Source organism: Apteryx rowi, unplaced genomic scaffold (genome assembly GCF_003343035.1).
Source record: "Apteryx rowi isolate R43461 unplaced genomic scaffold, aptRow1 scaffold_17, whole genome shotgun sequence".
Classification (NCBI taxonomy): Eukaryota; Metazoa; Chordata; class Aves; order Apterygiformes; family Apterygidae; genus Apteryx; species Apteryx rowi.
The window spans coordinates 46,765-63,865 of NW_020447974.1; the positions used below are offsets into that span (position 1 = coordinate 46,765).

General features: G+C 35.9%; 1 protein-coding gene across 1 annotated transcript in view; it reads left to right on the plus strand.

Moving 5' to 3' along the window:
* WDR72 (WD repeat domain 72) overlaps positions 1–17,101 on the plus strand; it is a gene marked incomplete at its 5' end in the record, with an annotated part of 107,081 nt that overhangs the window by 45,379 nt on the left and 44,601 nt on the right. The window contains 4 exons of the mRNA XM_026060535.1: positions 755–1,569; positions 5,792–5,883; positions 8,127–8,209; positions 13,825–13,936. Of these exons, the coding sequence (XP_025916320.1) occupies positions 755–1,569; positions 5,792–5,883; positions 8,127–8,209; positions 13,825–13,936 (1,102 nt within the window). The remainder of the gene's footprint in view (positions 1–754; positions 1,570–5,791; positions 5,884–8,126; positions 8,210–13,824; positions 13,937–17,101) is intronic.

Consider the following 17,101-nt stretch of genomic DNA (forward strand, 5'->3'; position numbering starts at 1 on the left):
AGTTATCACTTCAGGATGTGGAACTGAAATGCAAATCTGTTGCCTTGAATGGACTTTAAAATGGGTGAAGTAGTATGGGAAAATTTTAGAAAGATCCAGGTTGCAAATACAGTGGCACAGGGTCAAGTCAGATGATCACAATGATTGTAGTAGATCTGTTGTTTTTCCTCTCAACTCTTTTCATTTAAGCAACATAACTCTATAACTGGAGGTCTAATTATGCAAGTTCTCGATGCTGACAAAGCATATGTGACTTAACTCATAAGTTAGTAATTTTAAAATAGTTATGCACGTTTTGAGGTGGTAAAAGGCATAGTCCTTATCTTAGACATACTTCAAATTGCTGCTGCAAGGCATATAGATTCTCAAGGTTTGCAGGAATTTTGCATCATTGGAAGTTTTGTTTCCTAGCTGTATTTTTAACTTTCCTAAGAGCCCTTCAGTTTGAAATGAGACCTAGCAGAAGAAATATATGCCTGAGTTTTGGCAAAGATATAAGCAATTTATAGCATGGCTGTATAATCAAAGAGATTAGGGAAACTGGATTATAATGTTGAAATGTATATGTGTCTGCCCTTATATGATGTTATGACCAAAAACCTGTTTCCTTTCTGTCTGAGAAATGAATAAAGATGATTAGGTTGAAGTTAATGGAATTAGTGGATTTGGCCTTTTTTGTATGCAACTCTCTAGAAAATTAGAAAATATTATGGGTTTATATTTGGACACATAATATATAATATTTTTCTTTCAGCTAACTGATACTGGCCACATCCAACAGTCCTTTACTGTTTTACCAGTTAAGACAAAATGGAACAATGTAAACTTTCATGTTCTCTTATTTGATCCCGGAAGACTTGTTGAACTTCTGCTGTCATCTCAACTCAATGGATTAAAGTCATCAGATTCATTCCATGAGTATGACACTCTACAAAGAGCCAAAAGTACTGCTGAAAAAAGGTCACTGACATTAAAAAGAAATAAAACTGCTGGCTCCATATGTCTGCTGGATGGGCAAGTAAATACTGTTTGTGCAAACCAGGTCCATAGAGATAATAATGCAGTTAGGCCTTTGGAAGAAAGTGGTGGCATGAAAAGACAGAAAAAAATGAAGAGTTCAAGAAAAGGTAGAATGCAGCCACCAGGAAACACTGATGTGAACATTACCAATACAGCTAAACTGCTTTTGTCATGTCTCTTACCATGGGGTGTAGATAAGGAAATAGACAATCTTTGTGTTACCTACTTAGGTATCTTGAAGCTTCAGTGTCCAGTCTCTTTTGGACTTGTGTCAAATGAAAATCACATATCACTAATGTTGCCAGGATGGAATTGTACTGATCATGGTGTGCTAGAGGAACACACAGTAATCAACTTGTTTTCAAAAAGAGTGCTTGATTTATCAAACAAGTACCTTTCTGCAACTGAAGGACAAACTGAAAAGAAGGATGGACCAGGAAATAATATTCATGGATCACAGGGATCAGAAACTGTATTCTTATTAAGCAGAATAGCTTTAATCAACAGGATAGTTAACATGTCTTTGGAAGTAACAAGTGAAATGGAAAGGTAAGAACCATTTCCTTATGAGTCTTTTCTTCCTTAATAACGGTCAAAAATTGAAAAAACATGAAAAATACTCTTATTCTTAAATATGGGCCTATGCAATGGAGTCTATGTTCATTCTCTGGAATTTTCTTATAGGACGTCCTTTGCATGAAAGGAGATTTAGCAGAAAGTTAAGTACTCTGTTCTTCTATTTAACAGATAAGTAAACAGATGCAAGACACTTCTTCAACAGAACTAGACTTGAATTATCCAGCTTCACACTATCTTTCCAAAAATCAGTCTTTTCCTCACTGTTGAAACTAAGTAAAATACCAAGGTCTCTTCAGTCACATTTTGAGATGCGCATGACATATTTGTGCTGTTTTAGCTTCCACTCCCTGTAAGCAATATACTTCCTTTACCATGCAAACCCCAGGCTCCACAGATAAATAAAACATGACAGACGAGAACAATCTGTCCTAGTTCTGTTATCTAAAGTACAAAAAAAACAATAATAATGGCAGCTACTGGGAATGAATGCCTCATCAGCGCCTATATAGTGAGAACCATCCCAAATAATACTTACATTACTCAAAACATACTTATTGACCGAATGCTTTTTCAGCATTAAGGAAAAAAGTGTGTTCAACATTACTTGACCAAGCCAAATAGAGCATACTAATCAGGCAATGGATATTGTCCATAGACTGTTCAGCAAACCTGAATTGGTCTTTATTTAGTATTTCAGTATCTCAGTGTTGTTGATGCTGTGGCTTAGAGACAAGAAGGGGTGCAGAAGATACTGATCCTGATGATGCAAAAGGCTATTCATCTCCCACAAAGCTCTAGGAATTCAGGATATCTCAGGAGATATGCAGAATCCTGCAGGGCAAACAAGTATTTCTCAATTACTTTTATTGCTAATCATGTTGCCTGTTGGTCCATATTTACCATATACTCTTATACTAAAGGATGTTTCTAAGATGCCATCTCAAACATGAATTCCAAGAGAATGAACTTCAGTTGTCTTCAGATATTACTATTAAAAAAAAAAAAAAAAGAAGCAATTCCGAGCCTCCTGGTAAGTCTAGGAAACAAAAAGGCATGATGTACTTTCATGAGCTAGTTCTTTGTGTCTGAGTATTGAAGACATAGTTTTGCTAACTGAAATTATTTTTAATGTCTTAATTTAAGACCGTTTTTCCATTGGTTCATTCTGAATGCTAATCAGTCATAGCTGCGCAAAGTTGTACAAAGATTTTGCATGTGCTATTGTGCAGGATGCAGTGATGCAGGTGCTGTGCTGATGTAGAGGCAAAATTCTGTTGACATCAGAAGCTATAATAATTCATAACAACCAGCCCAGCTACTTAGTGACTTAATTTATAAACCAGTTATATATAAACAAAGGTATCTCCCTCTCTACAGCTGGGGATAAAAGCCCTTTTCATATGAAGTTCCCTTTTCCTTTTTTTCCCCTAGGAATAAACGTAGCATGAATAGGATTTTGCCTGTTCTCCGCAGTTTTGGAATTCAGCCTTCGTTTCACCTCTTCCTCATGCAAATAATTGAGGCCTGAGAGTGAATTCTCACAATCTACACTCATCTTTTCTTTAAATCTTTCTGTATGTCTTGTCCTTATTCATTCCTTGCTCTGTGTTCAGGGTTGGAATGAGTTTTGTTCATTATAATAGTGAATAAATGCTATAATGTACTTCTGTCAAAGGTTCAAAAAAACGAAGCAAGTGCTATTTTGTCCAGTTTACCATCTAAAAGTAGAAGCTTGTAGCCATACCAATTTGCTGGATAGTTGGTATAGGTGAAACTGCTGCATGCTCAAGGGAAAAACTAAGTATTGAATTACAATTCGTGCACCATTTGTGGAAGGAGTTAGTGGGACAAAGAAGGGAGGAGAATTTTTTTCCTGCCCCGGCAAGGGTGCTTACAGCCCTCCCAGTGTGGGGAAAGGTGAGAGGAGATCCAGCAATGAGCTGGAGAAATTGGAAGTCAGTGTGACAACTTTGGAACAGTCTAGGTATGTAATTTCCTCACTGTAAAAGCTGAGCAGATTATCTAATTTACAAGATTTAGGGGAGAATGGCTGTTTGGTCTGTGCTTTTACAACTTCTAAGAGTCCTGGCCTATTACTGGCCTCCTGAGTATTGCTGCAATACAAATAACTCTTACTACTTTGGTTACTAACATGAAAGATAAATGCATTCTGATCTCCTTTCAGGAGTTTGTCAGTAAAGCTGTGTGAGTTTCTCAGTCCTGGGAAGGTTTACTTTTTATTGTCGCGTTGGCACAAACCCAGGAAGCGTGAAGCTTTTAAACTTTCAAATGAAAATCAGAGAAAGAAGAACATCTGAACAGATTGTCCAGTGACTAGGACACTGAATATGTTTTTGGCTGATACTCAAATCCCTGGACACTTTGATGTTAGAGAATGGACTTGCATGTTTATTCCCTGCAATCCAGCACAGTGTCCTTAACTACTGGTTTATAGTAATTTTGGGATTCCAACTTTCTTCTATTAATGCTGATCCACTTTGCATATAATACATTGGGCTGTAGGGAGAATTATCTTATTGTCAGTTGACTATGGCCTTGACCTGGGGAATGGAATAATAAAATTTAAATCCCTGTTTTCTGGCATATCTTGATATGATTTTGCTATTACAGGAAATTGAAAGGCTCTTTTGTAAATTTATTTATTTATTTATTTATATACATTATATATAAAATATATTAAAAAAACTGGAGAATCAGAACTGGAAAAATGCATTTGTCAGTTCATAGTCTTTTGGGCATTCTGGGATGAGTCTGATATTCTCATTTTGACCAGAAATTCTGTCCTTGTCAAAATGGGGACATATGTTTCTGCTTAAAGCATAGGGTTGACAGATCAGCGTTCCCCAGTGAAAAACATTTGGTTGGAGAACTCTTGACCAGCTCTTAAGTTTTAAGCCAGTGGTTTGGATCAGCAAGTTTCAGGCTATTGTTTGTCTGTGAACTATTAGCTACCTGACTGGATGAGTGTAATCTGTGGAATGGGAAAATAGTGAACAGTGAATGAACAGTGAACAGTGATTATCAGATTACTAATCTGTCTTTAAAAAACAAAAACAAACAACCCTCCCTCTCCCCTCAAAAAAACCCTAAAGCAAGTGTTTTTACAGGATTAAATATTTTCACAAAAATCTGTTTGTTATCCAAAAAAGAATAAAGTATGAAAAACATGACCCTAGGAACACCAGTAGTTGAGTTTACATGCTGTTCATAAAAATGTTTGTAAATCTGTTATTTTTTGCAACTTGACCTGATCTTTAAAAAATAAAGGGAAATTGCAGTAAAATGTCAGATTACAAAAGTGGGACAGAGCAGTTAAGGTATCCTTTTTGATAAGAGCATCAGTACACATTTATGTTACATTTTTATTTCATAGTCCAGACCATTTTTGCTGACATACCTTATTCCTTATCAATATGGTCATGAAAAAACAGGAAGCTAGCAGAAATAGATCTCCAAAAGATTAGTTTTCTCCTGCTGCATTTTGAGATTTGTATCTGTAACGTTCCTTAAAGTTCTCAAGCTGAAAGCTTTCAGAGCTGTTTAGAATCTTAAAGCTTTTAAAATATTACAAATTACTGTTTGTTATAGTGAATTTGAAAGGTGAAATATATTATTTAAAAATGACAACTAATATATTTTTTTCAGGGTCACTATGGCGTAGTATTAAAACAAACGTATTTAAAATAGTACAAGGGTTTGGGAATATTTTTCACTTCCTTTCCCTCCTCCCATATTCTTTCTTTGTCTTCAAGAGTTTGGCTCCTGAACAAGTCCCCTAAATCGCAGCTATTTGTTGAAGTCCCAAGTGTTGCAATATTTTTTTTTAAATGATTTATCACCAAACTAGCACAAATACTTTGCAAAAATGATATTTTGCTTTAATTCTTTGCATATGATTTTGTTTCTATAATACAATATGAAAGTTAGCTATAATAAATTTTGGGCCAAATGCTAAAGTTCCTGCATCGGGACAGTATTGTTCAGGATTTGTGTACGTGTGCATGTTTCAATGGTGAGGTGAATTTCAAGGGTGAAAGCATACAAGTGATTTTTGAGAAGAGACTAAATTATGGTTCTTAGTAATTGACAGCAGTCAGTCACTACCTTAAAACAGATACAACTTTGTTGTAAGTATGTTCATTTTTTATTTAATAGTTTAATATTCTTTTAGTCCACAGAAGTCAGAGTCTGTACATAACAAGTGGCGAAACGTGGAAGCAATCAGCTCTTCGTTCCCCAGTTTTTATGCGGACTTATCAAGCAGTGAGTATATGGAGTGGTGATACTAGCTTTTAATGGTGTATTTTTGCATGCATTTTGTTGATAAAGCACGCTTAAATTAAGCAATATTAAAACCTTGCCACTTACATTCTTTAGTTTGGAGGAGTTTCAGTTTTCAAACACTGAAACTGCACTAGTCTGTTACATTTATCTGTGAATATACCAAAAGCATATAAGCAAAACATTGAATGTAAAGTAATACTGGAATCAAAGACATTTTTTGTGTGATGGGAAAATACTTGGTTGCATTTCAAAGGACATTTTCTAGCCATCTGAAAAAAAATAGAAATGTAATAAGACAAACATTGTCTTTTTTCTACCCTATCTCCCTCAACACCATTACATACCTGCCCAACAACATATACAATCCTTCAAGCAAACTGTTGCCTTAGTAATACAGGAGTTATCTTGACTTTTCAGTAATGCCCTTAGACTTTTGGCTTAGGGCAGAATAAAATAATCTCTTCACATTAACATCCCACAGGGAATAGTTCACCAATCTTGGCCTGAAAGCCAGTCGATATGTTTGTTCTTACAACATGCAACTAACCAAAGAATGTTTAAATAAAAAGCTAAACAGAGTATGGTTATTTGTCAGTATGCATTACCTAGACTATAATATGAACACACTATATTTGCTAAGTCCTGTCTAGACTGATGATACAAATTCTTTCAGGTCAAATCTTGACCCTGTACTATGTGAGAAGAAAAGGTTGTGTGTAAATAAGCCTTAAAATACCTATCTAAACCCAGCTTTTAGCATACCTTTCCTTCTGCATCTCTTCGTAATTGTAGAAGCTATGATGACATAGCAAAAATGCCTGTTGGAAGACAGAGATGGAACAGGAAATTAAGGGATTATAGACATTAACTAGGTGAATGGCATGGAGGTGGTATAGAGATGACTAAAATGTTGATGAACATAAAAGTAATTTTACTGGGATATGAGTTACACTACCTTAGATTCTTTAGGTCATTCAATCCCATCTCCTAGTTCACGCAATTTTGGGGGGGATTTGCAAATTACAATTGTATCTGAGCCTTGCAGATCTCACAGTTACTTTAGGAATGAACACTTTAGCATTGAGGATACACTGGGCAGCAGAACGAACAATGTTAGATCTTGATTCTGCTGACCCTTCTGGACCTTCTGTATAGAATTACGCCTGTGGAAAAGTGATGGGAACGCAACCAAATTAGAAGAGTAGCTTTTAATATTTCTTTGCATACATGAGACACAAAACTGAAGTCAAGCTGTCTTGTACCTGAGCAAAGGATTAGGCTAGGTAGTTACCATCTTTGCTGTACTGTTCCTGATCACTGGAGGTCCTTGCGGAAAGGCTGATTTGTGTTTAAAGTAGCCTCAGATTAGCTCTTGTGTCAGTTAGTAACAATCAAAAAGGCCATTAATTCACATCAGCATTGCTTCAATGATTCAGTCTTTCTTTATTAACATTTATATAGTCATTTACTGAATAGCATACCAAGCCCGTTCAGACTACACTAGTGTATATTATGTGCAGATATCTGTGTAATTCTTTCAAGCCTGAGTCTCCACTCCAGGAATCCGAAGTGGAGGACAACGCATTAGGTGGTCAGAATACTTGTGAACTTGCTACTGAAACGCTTACAGCTGCCACTTGCTATTCAGCTTCCTGTCTTCAAGATATGACATGGCACTGGCATTCAGAGATTGTGTGAACTCAAAAGATCATACAACCAGTTTACCCAACTTATAAGTCTGGCATCAAACCTTTTAGGCAAAGTACTGAAATAAGTCATATTAGTCTGTTGAAGCCCAGATGAAGAACTGGACTAAACTAGCACAACTGTCAGTTCAAAACCATGACATTCCTTTGAAAATCATCTGAAAAGTCAGGATGGGTAGTAATAAAAAATCATATACAAATCCATCCATAAATAGAGTTCGTTTCATATCTACAAGCATAACCAGTGAGCCATTTTGACCATATACTAGTATCATTGCCCTATAAGAGCAGAAAAGTAAATCATGCAGAATTGTAACTATACAAAATGTTGTTCAGTGTGTTTTTGTATAGGCCGGTACTGTTTTGAAGGTTAAAAAAAAAAACACACATATTGTAGTTTCAGAACTTGCATAACAATACCTATAGTTACATACTTTAAATATTATCTATTTAAATATTTTCTATTTATGTACTTGTATGTATAGCTTGAGTTCATAAATTATGTATGTTTTTCAGATAAAAGTAGATCTCATTCCCCTGATTTTGGGAATATTTCACTGATGAAACTCATTTTTTGTTGGAGTGATCAATCTATAAAGGTAGGAAATAGTCTGTGTCAATTGTTACAATTGTGACATTGACTTTAAGTGACATTGGCTGCAATTTAGTATTTTGAATGTGTAATGTAATGTGATAGTTATGGATTTATGGTGAAATTATTACGTAAATCCTGCCATTTGTATGATCTGTGAAAAGTACATGACTATTTCAGTGAGAGATATGTTAATCATGAAACTATTTGGCTTTAAGTACATGTATAAATACGCGAAAATAAATGTCCTCCTAGGGTTTAATCTAGGTGATATAATGTAGCAAAAATAATTATGAAGTAAGGTGTTCTTGCTAACGTTTTTTTGTTCATAGCATATGTTAAAAGATCCGATTCAACTTTTTCTCTAATGATCAGATGTGACTTACATTACAAATGCCATTTTGTGCTCCAGGAAAATAAGAGGTCTATAATGTTACGTCAATAACAATGTATTATAGAAGAAATACAGAATGCCTTCTTAAATGGATGTGCAATTAATCCTAAATCCTTACTCATTAGTATTCCTTTCAAGAACCATTAGAAAACTTAGTAAATTACAGGTTCCTAGGTCAGATTAAGCTTGTACCTATTGCTGGTGAAGATTCTGATCTCTAGGGAGATTAATTACTGTTTCTTTAGGGTCATCAGGTAACTGTGAGATAGTCTGTTAAATAGTGAAATGTAGAAATCATTTTTCATTTTGGAAATATGTATTCAAATAAACTTGCATGGTAGCTTGAGCTAGTTAATGTTCAGGAGTATGAAACTGAAGACAGGAGCACTTGGTCCACAAGAGATTTAATTCCTCCCTCCCTTCGCCCCCCAAATTTGTTTTATGATGTTACTTGTTAAAGTGAATACAGCTCTCTGCATCTGAAATGAGAATGTTTTCCAGGGCTGAGAAGCATGCAGGAGTATCATTGTGATGATCCCCTGCTCTATTAGACAGAGGCAGTAATGGTCTGCAAATATTCACATTCAATCTAATTCAGCATTTTATCTTGAACTTCTCAGTTGTTTATTATTTGCCCCACTGTCTGCACATCTTCCACATTATTTCAACATTTTCCTTCCCTCACAGACTGCCCCATTTCCTCTTACAATAAGATTCTTTTTCTTTTTGGAATCCTTTTACTGAAATAATCAAGTATAGGAGCTCAGTTTCAATAGCTGCAATTGTCAAGTGAAATCCTTATAATCCCTTGCTGACCTGGCCAGCTGCTGAAACTACAGAGCAGAGTTGTATAGTCGCAAAACTTGTATTTGCAGTATAACTGATTATGTGAGATCTATGTATTAGTTTCCAATGAATTTAGCAACTCATACAATGAAAAAGGTCTTATCTACCAAAGGAGGTTAGTGTGCAGGAGGAGGAGGTGTGGAACAAGCTACCTCACACTTTTTTCATATGAAAAGACTTAAAATTTAACTTGACGCTTACCTTGTCAAGTACTGCAAATATCATGCATATCAGCTCGACTCAAATTCTGTCATTATTTTGACAGCTTTGTAGCTGTAATGAGCTTTGTTAACCAGCTTTGTAATACATCTTTTTTTCTGTTTGCAGCCAAACTGCTGTAAGTATTGTAACATTCAAAATCACTTTTGATGTTGGCAATAGGTTGTGGTCATCAGCTGCCAACAACCTTGTATGCTTTGTAGGGTGGCTCTGTAACCCTTGCTTTGTACAAGCAGAGGTTCATGGCCAACATACGAATCCTGAGCAGCATGATTAAGCAGTTGGATATGTTCATCCAAAATATCAGTATTTATCCTCCTCTTAAAAACTTCTTTGTATGGCTATTCTCAGTGATGGATACTGACTCTCAAACGTGATCCAAAGGACTTGCGTTTTTTTTGATTCCTCGTCTTTTTACAGTACTGTTAACAAATTCTGTGCAAATAAGCAAACTGAAAGAACCTGCTGCAAATGATTGATTTGGACTTCAGTGCCTGATAACTGACGTACTAAAGTTGAAGGGCTTTGGGAGGTCTTTTTCTGTCTTAAATTTCAAAAACCTGTCTATTTTTGAAATATTTCCAGGGTTTTTTTCCCCTCTCAGAAAATTTTAAAGGAAAAGTCTTTTTGTGCATTTTATTGTTCTTTCAGGTAAAATATAGCTTCTTGATACCATGTTTCACTCAACCCAAAATTACTTAAGTGTACTGCCCTTTTCAGAGATATGGATGAAAAGAATTGCTTGCCCTAAAATATTCAGTATGAAGGAAAAGTGATTTTACTTTTGCCATTAATTGTCCTTATTTCATATTTAAAATAATCTGTTCCTCCGTTACCTCTGATAGCTTTAATGTACAACTCTTAGGGCCTGATTTGGAAGCCCAGCCCTCCCACCCAATCCTGATCTTGTAGTATTCCTTTTCTGTACAAGAAAATTTATATCCTCTATTCTCAGCTGGCTACTTAGCATAGTCTCTCCCCTTGGGAAAACTATTAATGCCATATTTAGATCTCTGACATAAGCGTCTACATGAGGAGAGTAGTTGCTTTAGCCGCCTCCTTTCATCAGGGCGGAAAAGATGTCATGGAAGGACTGTTCAGATTTTAGGAGGAATGAATCATCTCTGGAGTTTCTCCTCTCTTTCTTGATTCCTGCAGTGCATCTGTAACTTTTTCACTTCAGTTTTTTCATTTCCATTAAATATCGAAAATAAGGTGGGATGACTCTAAGACATATTACAAAAGACCTTCCTTTGAAAGCATAGGCCACTTCATATAAAGGATGTCTCTGTGAGCTGAAAGTAGTTCAGAGAAGCTAATATTTTCTTTATTTATGCCCATGTTTTACTATACAGTAAAATAAACTCTAAATGCATTTATGTTTTTACAGTGTTTGGCTCTTTACTTGAAGCCAAGTGACTTCAGTATCAGTGTCTAGAGAATTCTCCTGACAGTTGCTAGCTAGTGGATCCCCTCTGTAGCTGTGCCTTGTTTAGGCTGATCTTCAGAATGAAAAATTAATCTATGCTCAAAAACTGCTCAAAAATCATCTGGGCCAGTGCACTGCAGACTTCTCTTCCTTCCCCCCACCTTTGTATTTCTATCTGTTTTTGTAGTAGGGGGTGGCTGTCAGAATTAGAGAAAAGCATCCTGGGTGCTGCAAGTCTGATGTTTTTGATCTGTAGTTCCTTTTTGCTCCCTGATGTGGCTCTGTGTTATGGAGGCAGCTGGCAGGCAGCTTCAGGAAGCTTCAGCCCTGGGGAGGTTATGGCCTGGGCAGCTGCAGAAGCTATGTCTCGCGCCTTCTCTCCTCAGAACCAGTCATTATAAAGACAATAGCAATCCTTGGAAGTAGTGGATGAAGCATAGAAAGGACAATTTAGTATAGATGTAACAGTTCTGCTTGCCTTAACTCTTCTTCACTTACCTTCTGAATTGTTCTCTAGTATTGCTGCTGCAGATCCTCATAGTCAAACAATTACCTTTCGCTTTTTAATATCCATATTTATGGTTGGACATGTACTATTTATACTTTGTCATGCATACACTTAGAAGAAGCATAATTTCTGTCATATATCATAATCCCATCTCAAAAGCGGCTAATATTTACAACAGTGTTATGGGGAGAAAAGATGAACACACATATTAGTAGCCAAAAAGACAGCCAATGTAAATGTCCAGACAGATGCTAAAGGATACTGGAAACTGTCAGAGAAAATGAAGGATGCTCATGGGAAATTGAAGACTGTTTTGTGGTAGAAATAGGTGAGGTCTCTGGAGATTTTTTTTTAACTCTGATAATGTTAGATGAGGTGTTTGAATTGTTGGGGAAGATACAGAGGGCAAAACTAAAGATGCGAAGCCACACTGAGCACTGTGGAAATGTGGATTCAACAAAGGGATAGACAAGTAGCATGCAGAGATTTACAGGTACCTCCACAATATCATGTTCTGCCATTTGCAACACTTTCTTAAGATGTTGAAGGAAATTGAATATTAAAAATGCTGCCTGGCTGGCATACACAGCAGTGATACAGGTAATGAATATCTGATCCAGATTTGTGACAGATTCTTAGCAGATCAGAAAACCATTAAAAAAAAGGACAATTTTGTAGGCTGCATGCAGCATGTCTCCCAACAAAAGGGACATTTTCTGAAAAATATGCACAGTTCTTTTGCATGCACCTGCAGAACTGTATTTTTTGCCAGAAATTTTCTAGGACAATCAGCTCATGCCTCTGTTTCTTTCTCTTTCTTAATCATTGTAGATTTATTGTAAGAGTTTGTTGTAAGGTTGGGATCTGTGATCCCCAAAGCTCAGGGCTGCATGGATGTGAGGAAGTGGAAGCTGCCTTTGGTTTCCCCTGTAAAATAAAGTGCCATTATAATAAGATGAAGGACTTGTGCTATGTCAGAATGCATAGAGCTCGGTTCACTTGCTGTGAATTTTCACACTGTGGACCTACCTGGCTGTGGTATGTTTGTTTGCAAGACGGTATTTTGTTCACAAAGGACATCTACAGCCTTTGTTCATTTTAGTGACTTGAATTTGCAACAACAGCTGGAAATGTGTGTGGACAGCCCAGGAATTAACCATCCTTGATTAATGAGATGAATTTGTCTCTCTTCCAGGAAGTTAAAGGGAGACTGCATATCAATTTAAATTCATATTTAAGTTGATGTGTGGTACACTGTCCTGAAAACTTTAGAATCTCTGTCCTTTATGAAATTTCTTGCACTTGAGAATAAACACCTTCTTGAGGGAGGGAAAATGATATTTCTTTTCTGTAGGACATACAGAATTAGGCAAAGGTATGCAGGCTATCCTTTGCCCCACGCTGAAGTTTACTCAGGACTGCAAAAGATTGAGTCCCTCATGAAAGGTCTCCATGTGCTTTAGGGCTTTGAACTTTCCCAGTCCTCCTTGTGCTTCTCCTGTGAAGAGAAGAGAAGGGAAAATAACAACCCTGTCATACTGTTGTCACACTACATTGTCTTAACACCCATATGTTGTACAACAGGTATTGCAAGTGCTGTTTATAAACTACTCATAATTCCAGCAGATGTTCCTTATGGTTAAGAGGAGTTTTTGGAATGGTTTCTTCTCCTTGTATTAGACAAAAAATACAGTATTAGTGTGGTTGAGCTAGAGGAATGGGCGATCACCACTAATAGGAAAACGTTAATGAAGCTTTTCAGAGACAGACTATACCCCCAAAGTTCTAAGAAAAAAGTCAAATTGAGATCCTTACTCAGAGTATACAGCTTATTGTTGCACACATGAAACAATTGGAGATATTTCTTACTAGCTGATCTCACTGTCAATGCTTCACTAACATATACTGGCGTGTCTCCTTGATATCAAATAGGCAGTAGACTCCTGATTCAGATTTGGAGATTAATGAAAATGAATGTTCAGTTAGTGGTCAGCAGTCACCATTGACAACTTGCACGATTTTACTGCTATCCAGTTAGCATTTATTTCTAGTATCTCTATAGAGACAAATGATTATCACTGCATGGAAGCTATTGGTAAATGTTGTCTTTCTGATGATGTCCAATGGAACAGTCTTAAACTCGTGGTTCTTATTTAAGTATTTGATAATTTCAAACAAATAACTGAAATACTGATATCATCCAGTAATAATCTGCATCCATGACAGAATATTGAGGCAATACAAGCGGTGCTGCTGGCAGAAGTTCAAAGGACTATGAAAACCTTGAGAAAGACAGCAGTCTGCAGAGAGCCACTGCCCATACTAGAGAATGGAAATGGTAAGTTACAGACAGTGCCAAAAATGGAGGAGGTAAGGCAGATAGATTTGCAATACATTAAAAACATTCCTTTGCCATGTAAGTGGAAAATTTATTGGTATATTCTTATAGCAGAACTTCTAGCGCTCAGAACAAGTTAGGAGTATGAGTTCATAATACATTATTTCTGTGCAAGACAAGCCAAGTGGCCTATTTCTGACCTTATCAGGCTATCAGTTTTCTTGTGTGATTGTCAAGTACTTAAAGGATTTCTATACTCTTTCAGCACCTCTCAGCATTACAGAAGAAAAGGTAGAATTTGTTTGCTTGTTCAATATTTTGTACGAATATAGCTCTGGTAGTGTAAATACATTTGAAAATAAAGGAAGCAGCATGTTTGAGATAGAGTCAGTAAATCATCGAAATGAAGAGAAATTTCACAAATTTATCTTTTCAATGACATCAGACTTATACAGCACTAAAAATTAATTGCTTAAATTTTATAACTTCATAATGTAATACAGAATATTTTATTTTTCTTTTAGAAGTAACCTCTCTGCAAGGAGAACTCAAATGCATTTTACAATTAGATCATTTCATTTTACATGAAACTTACTCTTTGCAACTTTACAATGGTGCTAATTTTTATGGTATAAAAGATTGAATCTGAATTTATGTTATGAAGTTTGACTCATTTTTTTAGCCCATTAGCTGAGTCTTAAAGTAAGTGACCTAAATTTTAAATCCAATCTTATTAGTGAACCTTCTCTTGGGAAACTAATTTATAATCTCATTGAGTGTGTGTCTGTCATGAAAATTTGTTACCGATCTTCTTGTTCCAGGATACTAAAAATGATCAGTGATACTTGTTTCAGGCCACAAAACAAAATGTCTCTATAACTTGGACTCTTATATGGCAGAACTCAAAAGCTTTGAATAATTGTCATATATGAATTAATGCATTGCTTACACTGGAGATTGCCTTGAATTGTATTAGTTTAAGTGGCTTGGGACAAGATGCGTTGTAACTAAAATATCCCCAGCTACAGCATTCAGATCTGGATTTGATTCAAAATTTCCTGAATTTTCAGAGTGTATTTCAGTGCAGTGTTCTGACATGGATGGACTACAACAGAAACTGGAACTAATTGGAAGTCGCAAATGCATGCATCTGTAAACTTCAACTGTTTAGGTCTTTGGTTTTGTTTCAAATCCTTCTGTAACAGATGAAAATTAATTTCTGTTATGTGTGCAGAAATGATTACATGAGTCTAGTTGCCTTGTATATTGATAGTTACTTAATTCTAATCGAGTATCAAGGCGCAAAAAAGTTATGAATTCAGTGGAGTTACTGTAGCTTTCTGTCCTCTGAAAGGGGAATTTGTTTTTTTGCATGTCTGGTAATGTTTACTATCATTTTTTTTCTTAATGCTATTATTTGCAGTTTATTCAACAAGCTCAACTAGAAAATTGACTTGCTAGAATGAGCACGTTACTCGTATGTGCTTACATTGGTTAGGATGTAGCCTTTTTTCATGGTCTGATCCAGACTGCATGAATATACTCTGTAAAACAGGGTGTGTTTTTTCACACGCCATCAATTGTTCAGCGATTGAATGTATTCTGGAAAAGACTGAAAGCATACAGAAAGACTGAGAAGGAACTGTTACATTATGAGTATTTAATACCATGTTAACTTTCTTTTTGTTCTCATTTCCCTTCATGTTTTAGCTTGTATTATTTTGTCACAGTATGTAAATAGCACAAATATTCTTCCTTTAGTTTGTGTGTTTTTTGCAATATGCACTGCAAAACTTGCTGGGTTTGTTCAGAATTGAACAAATTTTCAGATTTGTAATATGTTAAGGAGTAGAACTAGTTGTGACAGGTAGTGATAGTAGAAATTAAAAAATCCAAGAGTAAGTCCACAGACTATATAATTACTGAGACAAGTAATTGTCCGCTTTTAATCATTCATCTAAAATGTCTTCCTATATCTTACTAAATGCTAAGTATTTATGGGTTACACAGCAGCTGTCACCTTGTATGACATCAAGCTAGAGGCTAAATATTGTTTCAGGTTTTTAACTCAAACTTTCACTGAAGTCAATAGGTGTCTTTAAAAAGATTAGTAAAACTTCCATATTTGACCTTCAGTCCTTATTATCTTTAAAGTTTGTAGCATATTATGTAGTCATTTTTCAGAAAGCTCTTACACCTTAGGAGATTCATGTATCCTTACTTCTTGCATATGGGTGGTAACATTTAGAAAACTATTTCACTTACTGAATTATTTAAAATGTCATATTCTCCTCTGTGTTTCCTTACAGAGAGAATTGTTTGTTAATTGAATAAAGGCTATAGTACAAGACTATAATACATTATTATCAGAAATAAAGATAAGGAGTTAAAAAGATATTGATGTAAAGCATGCCAGAGAAAGGGATAATTGTGTTCTGTCCTAGTACATTCTTCCATTGTTGCTAAAAGGAAATAAAAATGCGAAGAGTTGCAATTTCTTTATGCTAGAGTCAGAGATAATCATTCTGGGCCTGTTCCAAACATACTGATAGCAATCTTACCATTGATTTCTGTGGTCTCAGTACTTCAAAGAAGCTGAGATTTTTCCCTAGTTTTGACATTTGTCATAATTCTAGAAAGTACATTTCAGTTGTTCCTCCTTGCTTTTTTCCTAAACACTGATAATCTCACCTTAACAGTACTATTTAATAGGTTGTCAGTATGGTACTGTTTTCCACTGCCACATGGGTCAGAGGCAATGCGTTTAAAGTCTTAGCAATCTAGTTATCCACATTTATTGGTATAAGCTATAGAACTAGATTTTCTGTCATTCTTCATTCATTTTTCATTTGTAGCAGTTGATCTTATGACATACATACCTACTGTATACCAAACCATGTGCAAAACTTGTTTGGGGGAGGAAGGACAATAGTTCGACCCCTGTTCTCATTCAGTAGCCTAGTGATTAGATGCAAAGAAATTGGATAGTCCCTCCTGTAGTTGATTTGAACCCGTGTCTTCCTCAAGAGTAATTTCTTGCTTATCTTCAAGGCATTCTGCAGTGAATTCTCTCAAATTCATATACAGAAATTGTTCCACTTTTCATGACGGTCTCAAAATATTTACAAGGGTAAGAGTTAGAAAGTAGATTCCCTCACCTCCAGG